Genomic DNA, 15,239 nt, shown 5'->3' with positions numbered 1-15,239 from the left:
GTCCCGGCACTAACTATGGTGTCATTTTGGGGGAATAGTGCAGAGTAATGATTACTTTTCACCAGCTTTTTAAACAGACTTTACACTTTGCTCATGTCCAGCTTTAAAAAAGGAGTATAGCACAAAGCTTTTTTGGTCCTACCTCTCTTCTGGGTCAGAAGAGTGCACTTGGTTTTGCACTCCCGTGACCAGTGGTGGCTGGTGCTCAAAATTTTAGGGGGGGGGGGAACAAACTGAACAATTCAGAAAAAAAAAACCCCATCAATTACAGCCTCACTGTGCCATCAAATGCAGCCACTGTGCCCATCAATTGCCACCACTGTACCATCAAATGCAGTCACTGTGGCATCCATCACAGCCACTGTGTCCATCAATTGCCACCACTGTGCCATCAAACGCAGCCACTGTGCCATCAAATGCTCCCACTGTGCCCCATCAAATGCTCCCACTGTGCCATCAAATGCTCCCACTGTGCCCCATCAAACGCAGCCACTGTGCCATATCAAATGCTCCCACTGTGCCCCATCAAACACAGCCACTGTGCCATATCAAATGCTCCCACTGTGCCCATCAAATGCTGCCAGTGCCCCCCCCACCTGTCTGCCATCTGCCCGGCACTTACCTTGTCTGCGGGTGACGGCAGCAAGTGGTGTCCTCCATGCTTCTCGATGCTCCTCGATGTCTTCTCCCATTCTCTCTTCCCATCCTCTGCTTTGATTGGACGCCTGATAGGCATCCAATCACAGCGCCTGTCGTTTCATCAGGTAACAGACCCGAGCACCTGATTGGTGGAGAGGCAGTTCAGTGTTAGGAAAGCGAATATTCATTCGCTTTTCTAACACAGCTGGGTGAACTGCGAGCGCCAGGCATGGCGCTCGCTGTTTACCTTTTTTAACACCTATTAGAGCCTATGGCTCTAATCAGGTGCTTAAAAAAATACCCTGCTGCTGTAATGCATGAATCTATCTATTGGAGATAGAGGGGGTGACTGGAGAGAGGGGGCAGCGCTTGTGCACCCTTATGGACGCACTGCCACTGCCTGTGACCCAGAATCAGCTGACAGTTGAGCAGACACTGAGCAGCTTCAGGCTCTGGAAGGATCCTGACTATATTGTTGGGATCCACCCAGCTGCCTGATTGACAGCTGGCTCCTGCTCTCAGTGTACAGCTGAGAACCAAAGCCAACTGCAACCACCCTTCTCCAGCCGATGCATGTTGGAGGGGCAGAGCGGAGAGCGATAACTGCCAGTCACTGCTCTCTGCTCCAGGAAGACCAAAAACTGAGCAATCAGCAGTCATGTGATCACTCAGTTCTTGGGTGGGCCAACAAGGGACAATGGCTGCATCAGACACACATAGCAGTATGGAGGTGAGTATGTATGTTTATTATTTTAAGTCCACACTTCTCCTTTAAAGGCAAGAGGGAACTCACCGCACTTCATTTTCAAAGCCTTGCATACATGTGATTGTAGGCCCAGTCCCTAGAAGAATTCTGCAGCAGGCCCTAAATCAGGGACCCTGCCTCCCAGTAGGGTTCCCAGTGCCAGGCTACCCCTACCTTCGGAAACCCCATCACTGACCACCACCATTTCCAAGCTGACTGCTTTTCCTTCTTAACATTCCTCACTACATAACCTTGGGGGTTAACCATAATGCACACTTCGTACCACAACCTCAAGGGATAACTTAAGATGGTACTCTTCATTCCCCAGTTCTTTATTACACTGTGAGCATACACTGATTTCCTCTTTCTCAAGTAATAGACCAGACAATTCCTAAACCAGTAATTTCTTTACTGAATAAAAGTTAGATCACAGTTCTTTGGCAATTCTATGACAATACATCCAGTGTAACATCCTCAATGAACTTGACATACTCACTTCCCTCATCGTACACACTATTCAGGGCTTAGGCTGCATTGTTTTTAGTGGTACTGTCCATAACTTTAAGATAGTATTAAACCCTTTCCATGAAAAAGTGGTAATAGTCTGATATGCAGAACCCATCCCAGGATCCCATGAATGGGAAACTACTCCTGTTAAATGGATTCACATAGCTGCAGAGGTTGTCCTCACATTTCCCACCCATGCATGGAAAGCCTCGAGGTCTGGTCTCCTCCTGCATACATTTCTTCAGAAGGAGGAGGTGAGTCATTCAGGGGAAGACACATCCCTGCACAGAATTACCAGAGCATTAACCCTTACTTATGCCGCGTACACACGGTCGGACTTTCCGGCATACTTGGTCCGGCGGACCAGAGTGTGCCGGACAATCCGCCCGTGTGTGGGCGGCGGCGGACTTTTCCGGCGGACTTCTTCCCAAAAGCCCGCCGGACCTAGATTTCAAACATGTTTGAAATCTTTCCGTCGGACTCAGTTTCGGGCGGAAAGTCCGCTCGTGTGTGTGCTGGTCCGACGGAAAGCCCGCTCGTGTGTAGGCTGGTCCGACAGACCAAATACGACACGAGGGGATGGTATTGCATCTCGCGCTCGCTGCAATAGGAAAAACAAATCTTCCTATTGCGGCGAGCGCGGGGCATACCAGGCCCTTAGGTCTGGTATGGATTATAAAGGGGAACCCCGCTACGCCGAAAAAACGGCGTGGGGTCCCCCTAAAATCCATACCAGACCCCGATCCGAGCACGCAGCCTGGCCGGTCAGGAAAGGGGGTGGGGACGAGCGAGCGCCCCCCCCCCCTCCTGAACCGTACCAGGCCGCATGCCCTCAACATGGGGGGTGGGTGCTTTGGGGGAGGGGGGCGCCCTGCGCCCCCCCCCCCCAAAGCACCTTGTCCCCATGTTGATGAGGACAAGGGCCTCTTCCCGACAACCCTGGCCGTTGGTTGTCGGGGTCTGCGGGCGGGGGCTTATCGGAATCTGGGAGCCCCCTTTAATAAGGGGGCCCCCAGATCCCGGCCCCCCACCCTATGTAAATGAGTATGGGGTACATGGTACCCCTACCCATTTACCTAGGAAAAAAGTGTAAGTAATAAAACACACTACACAGGTTTTTAAAATATTTTATTAAACAGCTCCGGGGGGGGATCTTCCTCCGGCTTCGGGGGTCTTCTTCCGGCTTCCGGGGTCCCTCCGCTTCATCTTCTCCCGGCGTCCGGTTGGTTCTTCTCCGCTCTCCGGCCTCTTCTCCCGGTGTCGCAGGTCTTCGGCCGGCCCCTCCGCTCTCTTCATGTAGCTCTATTGCGAGCGGAGGTCCGGACTTCTGGGCTTCTTGGCTTCTTGGCTTCTTGGCTTCTTGGCTTGGCTTCTCTTCTCTTCCCCCAGATGTTGACACGACGCTCTCTCCGGCTGGACTGGTTTCTGAGGGCTGCGTTGTGACTTATATAGGCGGAGACCCCGCCCCCATATGATGTCACAGTCCCTGGGCATGCTGGGACTGTGACGTTTTAGGGGGCGTGGTCGACCACGCCCCCCGACCACGCCCCCTAAAACGTCACAGTCCCAGCATGCCCAGGGACTGTGACATCATATGGGGGCGGGGTCTCCGCCTATATAAGTCACAACGCAGCCCTCAGAAACCAGTCCAGCCGGAGAGAGCGTCGTGTCAACATCTGGGGGAAGAGAAGAGAAGCCAAGCCAAGAAGCCAAGAAGCCAAGAAGCCAAGAAGCCCAGAAGTCCGGACCTCCGCTCGCAATAGAGCTACATGAAGAGAGCGGAGGGGCCGGCCGAAGACCTGCGACACCGGGAGAAGAGGCCGGAGAGCGGAGAAGAACCAACCGGACGCCGGGAGAAGATGAAGCGGAGGGACCCCGGAAGCCGGAAGAAGACCCCCGAAGCCGGAGGAAGATCCCCCCCCCGGAGCTGTTTAATAAAATATTTTAAAAACCTGTGTAGTGTGTTTTATTACTTACACTTTTTTCCTAGGTAAATGGGTAGGGGTACCATGTACCCCATACTCATTTACATAGGGTGGGGGGCCGGGATCTGGGGGCCCCCTTATTAAAGGGGGCTCCCAGATTCCGATAAGCCCCCGCCCGCAGACCCCGACAACCAACGGCCAGGGTTGTCGGGAAGAGGCCCTTGTCCTCATCAACATGGGGACAAGGTGCTTTGGGGGGGGGGGCGCAGGGCGCCCCCCTCCCCCAAAGCACCCACCCCCCATGTTGAGGGCATGCGGCCTGGTACGGTTCAGGAGGGGGGGGGGCGCTCGCTCGTCCCCACCCCCTTTCCTGACCGGCCAGGCTGCGTGCTCGGATCGGGGTCTGGTATGGATTTTAGGGGGACCCCACGCCGTTTTTTCGGCGTAGCGGGGTTCCCCTTTATAATCCATACCAGACCTAAGGGCCTGGTATGCCCCGCGACGGGGCTCGCAAGGTGTCAATCTAGCCGATAAAAGCGGCAAGATTGACATCCTTTTCTAGTCCCGTCGCACCTGAGTCACGTTCAAAATGAACGGACTTGTCCGTGTGTGGGCAAGTCCGTTCATTCTGAAAGTCCGCCGGAACTCCGGCGAAAGTCCGTCGGAAAGACGGGCGGACTTAGCCCGCCGGAAAATCCCGGCGTGTGTGGGCAAGTCCGTTCGTTTTAAAGTCCGGCGCACCTGGCGGACAAAGTCCGTCGGAAAGTGTGCCGGACCAAGTAGGATAGAAAGTCCGCTCGTGTGTACGCGGCATTAGTCGTACATAAATTTACCTAATTTACCAAAGTAGACAAATTGTCTACAACCATATTTATAAGGGTTGGCTGAAGGCCAGCAGATATCTTCTTGAAATCCAAAGATGGTGGAGTCATAGCAATGTTGAGATCTTTGATATTCTCCCCAACTCAGTCAATGCACTAATAAAGTCCATGTACTGTTGAAGTTCCATTCCCTTTCTGCTATAGAAATGGGAATGTTTGTAGTCCTGGGCACAGAGATTATACAACATTATACTACTTCTCTTGAAGCCTAATGCCGCGTACACACGGTCGGACTTTTCAGCTACAAAAGTCCAACGGACGCCGACGGACTAAAGCTGGCTGGTAATCCGATCGTGTGTGGGCTTCTCCGGACTTTCAGCAGACTTTTTCAGCCTCAAATCCGACGGACTTTAGATTTGAAACATGCTTTAAATCTTTACGTCGTAACTACGACGGACCCCGAAATCCGCTCGTCTGTGTGCTAGTCCGACGGACAAAAACCCATGCTAGGGCAGCTATTGGCTACTGGCTATGAACTTCCTTATTTTAGTCCGGTGTACGTCATCACGTACGAATCCGTCGGACTTTTGTGTGGTCGTGTGTAGGCAAGTCCGTTCGTTAGAAAGTCTGCTGCAAGTCCGCCGGAAGTCTGTCGGACAGGCTGTCGGACTTTTGTAGACGAAAAGTCCGACCGTGTGTACGCGGCATAAGTTTAGTTTATTGAACATCTCTGGAGATTGGAGAATGGCTGTCCACCAACGGTACCACTCCAACCTGACTGAGCTAGAGCAGATTTGCAAAGAAGAATGGTAAAAAAATCCTTCAATCCAGGTGTTCAAAGCTTGTCGTGTTATAACCAAAAACACTTGAAGCTGCAATGGCTGTAGTGGTGTAGTATAGTGTAGCTTGAGTAAGGGTCAGAATTTTTAGCACTATGGGCATTTCCATCAAGCATGTTGATGATACATTCAAATAAACGTTTATTTCAATTGTGTGCAAATTGTGGCTAACCCACGCTGTTTTTGAATAGTTTTCTATTACTGCATTACTGTAAAGCTATTAACAAAATTATAATCATTGCCCCAAACTCCTTCTTTCTCATAAACGTTACAATCAAAACAAATGTATAGTATTATTGTATTTATGGCACATTATAATGATAAATATGTCCAGTATCAGCTCTGTACTTACCAGATCTTCCCATGTTTAAAGCTGAAAAGCCAAAATGCACTTTTTAGAAAATATTATGTACAGTACATGTCATTAAAACATACAGAATCTCAATCATTTTTCATTCTTTCATTATCAGTTAGAAATTAATATACATTTTCTTTATAACAAGGATGTTGCTAGGATCCCAATGTTCTCAGGTCACCAGAAGAAGACTGACACTCTTTCCTATGTGACAAGTAGACATTGCAAAAACTAAGTCTGTGGTTTAGAAAGGTTGGGTTAGGCGACCAGACCTTATATTACCATTCGGCATCCACTGCCTTTATATTCACACCATAATCCCCCTTACATATTGACTGGACATGTTCATTTAACCATCAGATCCTTCCATGCTTTCATCATAACCCCCTTACTAAGCCTCTTCTATTTTGCTAATGTAGCCACCAGCCAACCCACCACCATCATCATCTTTAGGAATCTTATTTGATTCAGCAGCTAGACCCTTCCCATTCCTCCTTAAGTAATTCCAGTCAATCAGTCATCAGACTTGAACTATGAAACCACATTTTCAACTTTACTAAGCCGGACACCCTCATTCAGCTCCCTTATGGAGTGATCAGACCCCCCACCCCTGTATAAGCCAAGGGGTAGAAGTATAATTCTAGGATGTACTTGGAAAAAGAATTTAGCTTAAAACAATGACATGAGACAAGGGGCACTCAGCAGTAAACTCAGTACATATACCCTGGTACCCAACCGTAGCATTGCCCTGACCTTTAACTAAATTTTTCACCCTACAGATAACACTCAGCTGCCTTTATGATTGGCAATTAAAACAAAACTCTTCTGAAAATTACATTTGTCCTTCTGATTCATTTAGATAAATGGGAAACTTCTAATCTGCGTGACAAGACCACAAACAGAGCTTACAATCAATACTTATAAAGCTGCACTGGTCAAGAAATGTTCCTCCCAGATACCTTTTGTAGCTCCTTTCTGTGACATGTAATCCACTATCACTGAGAGAGAGTTATACTAAACAATTGTAACATAATGTGAAACCTGGAGACCATGGCAGCATTTTGTATATACCGAAGCCTATCTCAATGAGTTTACACAACCTGTGTGACACATTTTGGTCTACCTGTGAGAGTCCTACTTTTCTCCTCTGATTTACAACTTGGCTTTTCTATTTCTTCTTCTCTCTTCCCTCCCTTCTTCCCCCTTCCCTCACTTTCTTTTATTCTTCCTTCCCCTACCTCCCCGCTTTCTCTCTATCCTCCTTGGCCATGTGACCATTTGCTGCATATGTATACCAGTATGTTTTCCTGTGTAGCCATCTTTATCAGCAGCATCATGATTTGTTTTTGTGTGTGCTCCCCTATCCAGAACTACATTTATATGTCTTGTTTATTTGTATTTCATTACACATTTCTGAAGGTGTAATTTTCTATGTTAATTAGGCCGCCTTTGGAAATGCTATATTATCTGATTATGACTGTACTATCACAAGATGAAGTGCTCAAGCTGCTTGATCCACCATTTTCATCACCGTTTACCATCCAAGACTACTCTGTATGTCAGTTCCTTTTGTTTTCATTGACTTTTGTATGATGCAATTTGCTGCTCATAAAAGGAATTACAAAAAAAAAAAAGTAACATAATGTATTTCTCATGGAACAAGATAACTCATATGCCCCGTACACACGGTCGGATTTTCCAACGGAAAATGTGTGATAGGACTTTGTTGTCGGAAATTGCGACCGTGTGTAGGCTCCATCACACATTTTCCATCGGATTTTCGGACACACAAAGTTTGAGAGCAGGATATAAAATTTTCCGACAACAAAATCCGTTGTCGGAAATTCCGATCGTGTGTACACAAATCCAACGGACAAAGTGCCATGCATGCTCAGAATAAATAAAGAGATGAAAGCTATTGGCCACTGCCCCGCTTATAGTCCCGACGTACGTGATTTACGTCACCGCGTTCAGGACTATTGGATTTTCCGACAACTTTGTGTGACCGTGTGTATGCAAGACAAGTTTGAGCCAACATCTGTCGGAAAAAATCCTAGGATTTTGTTGTCGGAATGTGCGAACAAAATCCGACCATGTGTATGGGGCATTAGAGTGCCCATTGGATGGTGAATATGATGTAAGTAGATGAAGAAGAGACGTCATCATACTTTGTCCACAAGAGATGCAAATATAATGCGTGTGTTTTTTATAGAGCCTCCAACAGGCTCATAGTAATGAGTTATTTTGTGTGTGTCAAATGATCTTGAAGGAAAGACACTCAGCTGATACTCAAATAATATAAAGAATTAAAATTGTTCTACTTACAGAGGAACAAGATGGCAAGGGAGACAGACATGGTAGCCGGGACCTGCAAGTTGTGACTGTCTCTCGGAGAAGCAGAAGTTATGATCATCTTCTGCCTTCCTGAGTGTTATTTATAGACATTTCACAAGAGTTAAAACCGATCTGTGATATCCAATCCAAGTTTAGTGTAACTAGTTCTGTTATGAGTGCTCTACCTGATATGATAGTCTAAACACATCTCATATCACATTTTAAGGTGACCTTGTACCCAAGATTGCTGATCTAGATGGATTATATGATACTGAGGACTTTGCTTTGTGTCCAGTGTTAGTTATATTGTCACTTTGGCAAGGTATGGCTTCCATTGCTGAATAGTAAACTCAGGTTACACCATCTGGGCACCATATGGGCACTCCTTGGGTGTAGATGTACTAATAAGAATAATATAAACAAGAACCACACTTCACCATCTTCACCATTGCTCCTTCTTCATAGGTACAATACTAGGCTAGGAAATTGACTCTCCCTGGAATAGTCACATTTTCCAGCAAGTTTAAAGGCACATTGTAAGTGAATAAAACATAATTTACAAGGGAAAGCGTTGCTAGTCAACATTGAAAATATTCAATACTACATATAAAAGGTAGGATTTAAACGATACTCCAAATGTGAAACTGTGGCAGCATTATCGCATGTAGAGAAATCTAGAAAACCAATATGGACAATGTGGGATTGTAAAAAGATGTCACCCAGGAGATCAGATATGCGCATGATACACGATAACATGTGAATATAAAAATGTAAAAATGTTATTATATAGCAAAAATAGTAAAAATGGGGTAAAGAACACCCCTAAATGATTATAAAACCAACACATATTTTGTAAATACAATGCCCCCTAAGAGGAGGGTAATATTGTGCCAACGTGTTTCATTGGAGCAGCTTCGTCAGGACACTGGCACAATCAATAGATCTTCCATATATCCATCAAAAATGAGTCTAGGAGGATAAGTAAACACACAATCAACACCATAAGTACAGGCAAAACATGTTTATATACGCAAACAAGCAAACAAACAATCAGACTATACACAAACAAATATATATATTTACTATTGGTATACATTATTTGTTTTACAAATAAACATTTAATATTTCCTGATTAAAAATAGGAATTAAATGTATTTGTTGTATTATTTTATTTATGGAAGGTAAAGGCATAACCAAAAGTTTATACAGAACAGCAAAACATGTTCAAAGACAATATTGGAAACAAAACCAGAAATCTCTCCTGCACTCAGGTATTAAGTTCCTCAGTGTGTGGTATGACCGAATGCCTCAGTGGTAATTGCCGTCTTGCAGCTCTCCTCAGAATAATGGGTATTCATAGACTACAGAAAAAGAAAGAAAGGAGGGCGCACTGACCTAGTGCATTACCACTGGTAACATTTATTAAAAAAGTTAAAACAGCAAATGAATACTCACAAACGAGCATGAAATATCAGGCATAGACAATAGCTGCAGGTGAGCAGAATCAAACGTCAAAAAACCTGGACCAGACATCGGGTAGATGAGGCAATGGCTGACGCGTTTCAGGGGAGAACCCCTTTCTTCAGAGCCTAGACGGGTAATGGCTGCTCACATGTGAGAGCTCCTCTATATATGTGTGTGTGTGTATGTGTAGCTGTGGAATGCACACACATATATAGAGGAGCTCTCACATGTGAGCAGCCATTACCCGTCTAGGCTCTGAAGAAAGGGGTTCTCCCCTGAAACGCGTCAGCCATTGCCTCATCTACCCGATGTCCGGTCCAGGTTTTTTGACGTTTGATTCTGCTCACCTGCAGCTATTGTCTATGCCTGATATTTCATGCTCGTTTCTGAGTATTCATTTGCAGTTTTAACTTTTTTAATAAATGTTACCAGTGGTAATGCACTAGGTCGGTGCACCCTCCTTTCTTTCTTTTTCTAAAGACAATATTGAACAGGTACATATTTCCCAAGGTACAGTGTGACCTCCTTCATTACTAGCTGTTTCATAGACATTGGCAAGCTGTCCTTGAGCAAAGTTCACACTACTGCCCTGCAAGATGTCTAATCTTAGATTTCGCCAGTGAAGGGCACAACACAAAAATTACCCCACACACAATTTTCCTAATTTTGAGAAACAGAAATTAAAAAGAGGGACTAAGTAAGAACCCGAAACAACAAGGAGGAGGGATAGAAAGAAAATAAAGGGGGGGGAGAGAAAAACAGAGTAGAGGAAGGGAAGGTGACTCCCCATGACCCTGCCTAGGTGGGACAAGATGTTAATAATCCTTTGTAAGTAGTGGAGAATTAAAACTGGGTCCAATAAACCCACATCTTGTGAAAACTTTCCCTTCGCTGATGCAGAGACATGGTTATGTCCTCCATATGCATAATATAATTCACAGCAGTCACCCATTGGCCTATCATAGATGTCGTGACTGGTTTCCAATTAATAGGAATACAAGTCCTGGCTGCATTTAAGAGGAGAATTACTAGGGTGCGGTGGTATTTAGATTTTGATAATGCGCTAAGATAAAGCAGAAATGCGGCAGGGTTGCCTGCAAGGGATAGTTCCAGTTCCAGTTCCAGAATCAAGTCATATACCTTGACCCAGAAAGGGCAAATCCCCAGACATTCCCAAAATATATGAAATAAAGTTCCCTGAGGATCTCCACATCTCCAGGTGTTAGAGATGATATCTGGGAACATTGTACCCTAAAAGGATCCCTATACCACCTAGTTAACAATTTATTGCTTGACTCTTGGAGTCTAGAGGATATAAAAGATTTGTGTGCAAAAAAAAAAAAATGTAATCTCTTTTAATTGTTGGGAAGATTATTTTTCCATTCTGACAGAAAGGGGGGCACATAATGCTCAGAAAGGGAGGTCAGGGAAGCATAAGTCATTAACAGACCACGTTTGAGAGGGGTCAGATCCTTGCAGCTTAATTCAAAAGGTGACAGGTCAGGGGGTTCCACCTGTTTAGGTTGGACAGAGAGTAGAATATGTCTGAGGGGGTACATCTGCAAAACTGGCAATAGAGGGTTATTATGGGTTGAATTGCAAGAATGCTCTTCCAATCACCCTCATCTCTGAAGTCCAGCAATCTGATAGTGTTTGAGATAGGATAAGGATGGAACCTGGAGTCCTGGCAGCCTGGGGGGAAGTCAGGGTTACCAATCACCGGTGACATAGAGGAGTTGGCCAATGCATTGAAGGCACCTTGATGAGCTTTTAGGGCAACTTTAGGGGTATATCCTATTGTCAGTTGCTCGTTAATAGAGATTGGTCTTGGCCTGGTAACCAAGGGAGAGTATGAAGCAGGAGAGGAGACATAGACTGCTCCAGAATTACCCAGATTTTAGTCTTTATATGTTTACACAAGTCTAAAATCCTGTTAAGATGAATTGCTTGATGGTAGAGAACCGGGTCAGGGAAACTCATGCCACCACAAAGTTTAGGGTAGCTAAGAGCTTTAGCCAGACATGGGGGTAAGTCACACATGTGCAAGTCACAAGCAAGTCTCAAGTCTTAACCTTCAAGTCATAAGCAAGTCCCAAGTTACTGTGATGAAAAGCAAGCAAGTCAAGTCGAGTCCCTGCTAGAAGTCAAGCAAGTCAAGTCAAGTCATTTATTTTGGTCAAGTCACAAATTAAGTCAAAATACTGATCTACCCCATTTCCATCCTTTAAATGAGTTAAAAGTCAGTTTTCAGGAAAGGTTTTGTTTTATTTTCAACATTAACAAAACTGCTCAGTGCTTTTTTCTTGGCATATTAAAGAAACACTTTGAATGCCCAAATAGCAGACAAGGAGCAGAACACTCAGCAATTAAATGGCCAACAAGCCTGAAAAAATGTAGTCCTTGCTGAGGGGGAAAATAACTAAGCTCAAAGTTTGAACTTGACACAATGCCTATATCTGGACACTTGAATGGTGATGAGAATAATAGTATTCTCATCACCATTCTTCAAGTGTCCAGATATTGGCAATTTGGCATTGTGTCAAGTTCAAACTTTGAGCTTAGTTATTAGAATAGAAAAAAGAGGGAGAAACACCCATGCAATGGGATGCATACAATGCAATAAAAATTAAAAAATTAAAGAATGTTGTTGGAACTGCTGCCACTACCGATTACTTCCACTAGGTGGAGTAACATATAAGAAAAAAGGAATAGAAGTAGATAGCGCTGTTTCCAAGCCTGGTGAATTCAAATGTGTTATAAAGGTCCTGGATGTGCATAAGTCAAGTTGGTTGTCTGACTTAATAAAGTGCAGTGTGTGCTCTAAAAAAGATATAACTTAATCCGTATAAATATAATATATCCATATATAAATGAACCTTATTTTTAAATTAAAAATATTTGTGCAAAATTATGTGATCCATAACGTAAATCGATAATGTACATATGAAGTGAACAAACAAATATATATAATCAAGTGCTTTCAGTGCTGCTAGGATCTGGTGAGTGCAATCAATCACTATTAGAACACGGATTAAGGCACGCACTGAAAGGTTTACTCATTGGAATATCCATCAGAATCCAGGGGGATTTTTTGTAGCAGCACTGAAAGCACTTGATTATATATATATTTGTTTGTTCACTACATATGTACATTATCGATTACGTTATGGATCACATAATTTTGCACAAATATTTTTAATTTAAAAATAGGGTTCATTTCTATATGGATATATTATATTTATACGGATTAAGTTATATCTTTTTTAGAGCACACACTGCACTTTATCAAGTCAGACAAACAACTTGACTTATGCACATCCAGGACCTTTATACACAATTCCACGGGATAAACATTCACTGAATACTATAGGCAACATCTTTACAATCTTCCCCACTCCATACTGCCCTCCCACTAAGGGAATAACACATTTGAATTCACCAGGCTTGGAAACAGCGCCTATCTACTTCTATTTCTTAGTTATTAGAATAGCCACTTAAAATTCATTGCATTTGCAAAAAATAGTATTCTATTCTCACTTCTCAGAATACTATTTTTTGCAAATGCAATGCATGTTAAGTGGCTATTCTCAGAATAGCCACTTAACATGCATTGCATTTGCAAAAAATTAAATTTGAAAGTACTTTCTCGCTCAGTTGTGAGCGATGGGGTTGCATTATCACCCCACCATGGCTGAACACACGTTCAACAGGTGCGCTTGATGCAGGGACTGACATTATTCTTACCGCTACCCTGAACAAAGAGGGGAGCATGTGCCTGTTCATGGCCCAAAACTGAAGGCAGCTCTGTCCATCACAAAAGTCTAAATACTGGTTCAGCTGAATTTGGGGACTGGAACATGAATCTCTCTTCTGTTTTTTGCGGTATGCTGTGAACAGCCCAGATTGACTCTCTGACTCTGCCACTGGCATTTGCTCGTCTTCATCAGTGGTTGTTGGGGTGGGCTTGCAGTCCTCTTTGAGAATCAAGTCTGAAAAACACAAGCATAAAATAGTGACTCAATGCACTCAGGTGTTATTACTGCAAACGGGTTATTACCAAAAACATAACATACTTTTTATCATCGCAGACACAGCTTCCTTGACATTTTCGGTAGCCAAAACATCATGGGTCAACCACATGGTGCCAAATGAAGGATCCAGCAGAGCAGCTTTTAGGTATAGAGGGTCAGAGAAGGGTAAGGTTGCTACATCATTCTGTTCATTTGCCATCCTCACATTGACAAAGATCCCTTCGAATCGTCTTTGGAGTGGTTCTTGCAGGCTACGGATCAAGCCACCAAGGTAGCGCATGCTCTCTTTATGATTTTCCAAGTGGTGATTCAGAGAAAGGATACAGGGTACAACAGCACTTATTGTCATAAGTTTTTCTCCCTGTGAGAGGTCTGTGGCTTCTCCAAAAGGTTGAAGGACATCCACGAGTTCCTTAATCTGATTCCACTCTCTGGCTGTGAATACAGTCTTTGTGTCCCCCATCTTCAAGCATTCTAGTCAGTTTCAGCTGGTCACAGCTGACCACTGATTTCAATTGCCTCAGTGTGGAATTCCAGCGTGTGGTAACAGAGGCAGGGATTCCACGCTGTCCAAACTCCTCCTCAAATTTTTCCTTGAAAGAGGTGCTTGTGTGTAACAAGGAGCTCAACCTGGAAGCTTTGGCGAGAGCTGCATTGACTAATTTAGTCTCTTTAAGCCCATCACCTATTACCAATTGAAGCGTGTGTGCAAAACATTGAAGTCTAGTCTGGGTTTTTGCACTCAAATAATTGTCAAACATCTCCTGTTCTTCCACTGACAGGTCATGCCAAATGTCTGAATCATCAAGGTCATCGTCTTCATCTAGCTGTTCTGGAAAACATGTAGTGAATGCTTTTTTTATGTTTGCGGCGTTGTTACAGATGATGTGGTCTACCTTTTTTTTAATCTTGTACTCTTCACATATATGCTCAAATTCCTCACAAATTCTTTCCCCTGTATGGGGACCTTTGAAGCAGTTGCACGCAAGCAACTGTGATTTTAATTGAAGATGGTCATCCTCAATGTTGATCCAGTGCACTGTGACTCCAAGAAAGCCTCTCATCCTGCGGTCTGACCATATATCTACTGTCACTGACAGATGATCTACCACTGCGAGTTCATTTTTCAGCTTCATTTTCCTATCTGCCACCAGATTGTCAAGCTTGCCAGTAATTGTTCTTCTACTTACTGGAGAGTACTTGTTGTCTACTATTGACAAAAAGCGACGAAAGCTTTGATGTTCAATGATGGACAGTGGCATGTTGCAGTTTATAATGAGGTCTGACAGGATTGAGTTTGTAATTGCCTTTTGCTGCTGGTGGTTGCAGTGGTATAGCTGCACAGTCCCCTGTGCGATGAATTGTGAGATTTGAGGCTGGGTATCATCAAAAGTCCCTTTGGTATGGATGTACTCTTCATATCTATAGAGTAAACAGAAGAGAGATAGTAAAAAAAAGTTAGCTATGTGATTTATTGATTTGAACAACAATACACTCTGCTCCCACCTAAAGTGGGATGTAGGCCTAATTTGCATATATATATACATACACGTGACGTTACTGTACCTACTTTTCTTTG

The 15,239-nt window shown here is 44.1% G+C and overlaps 1 protein-coding gene across 1 annotated transcript in view; it reads right to left on the bottom strand.

The window, feature by feature from the left end:
- The window catches only part of LOC141116689 (Fc receptor-like protein 3), a 76,765-nt gene extending 68,578 nt beyond the window's left edge, over nucleotides 1-8,187 (bottom strand). Inside the window, exons 1-2 of the mRNA XM_073609079.1 lie at nucleotides 8,157-8,187; nucleotides 5,829-5,849 (exon numbers count right to left, since the gene is read on the bottom strand). Coding sequence (XP_073465180.1) covers nucleotides 5,829-5,849; nucleotides 8,157-8,187 — 52 coding nt within the window. The remainder of the gene's footprint in view (nucleotides 1-5,828; nucleotides 5,850-8,156) is intronic.
- Between the last annotated feature and the right edge of the window lie 7,052 nt (nucleotides 8,188-15,239).

This window comes from Aquarana catesbeiana, linkage group LG13, assembly GCF_042186555.1.
Source record: "Aquarana catesbeiana isolate 2022-GZ linkage group LG13, ASM4218655v1, whole genome shotgun sequence".
Taxonomy (NCBI): domain Eukaryota; kingdom Metazoa; phylum Chordata; class Amphibia; order Anura; family Ranidae; genus Aquarana; species Aquarana catesbeiana.
This window is presented reverse-complemented; position numbering and strand designations above follow the sequence as displayed.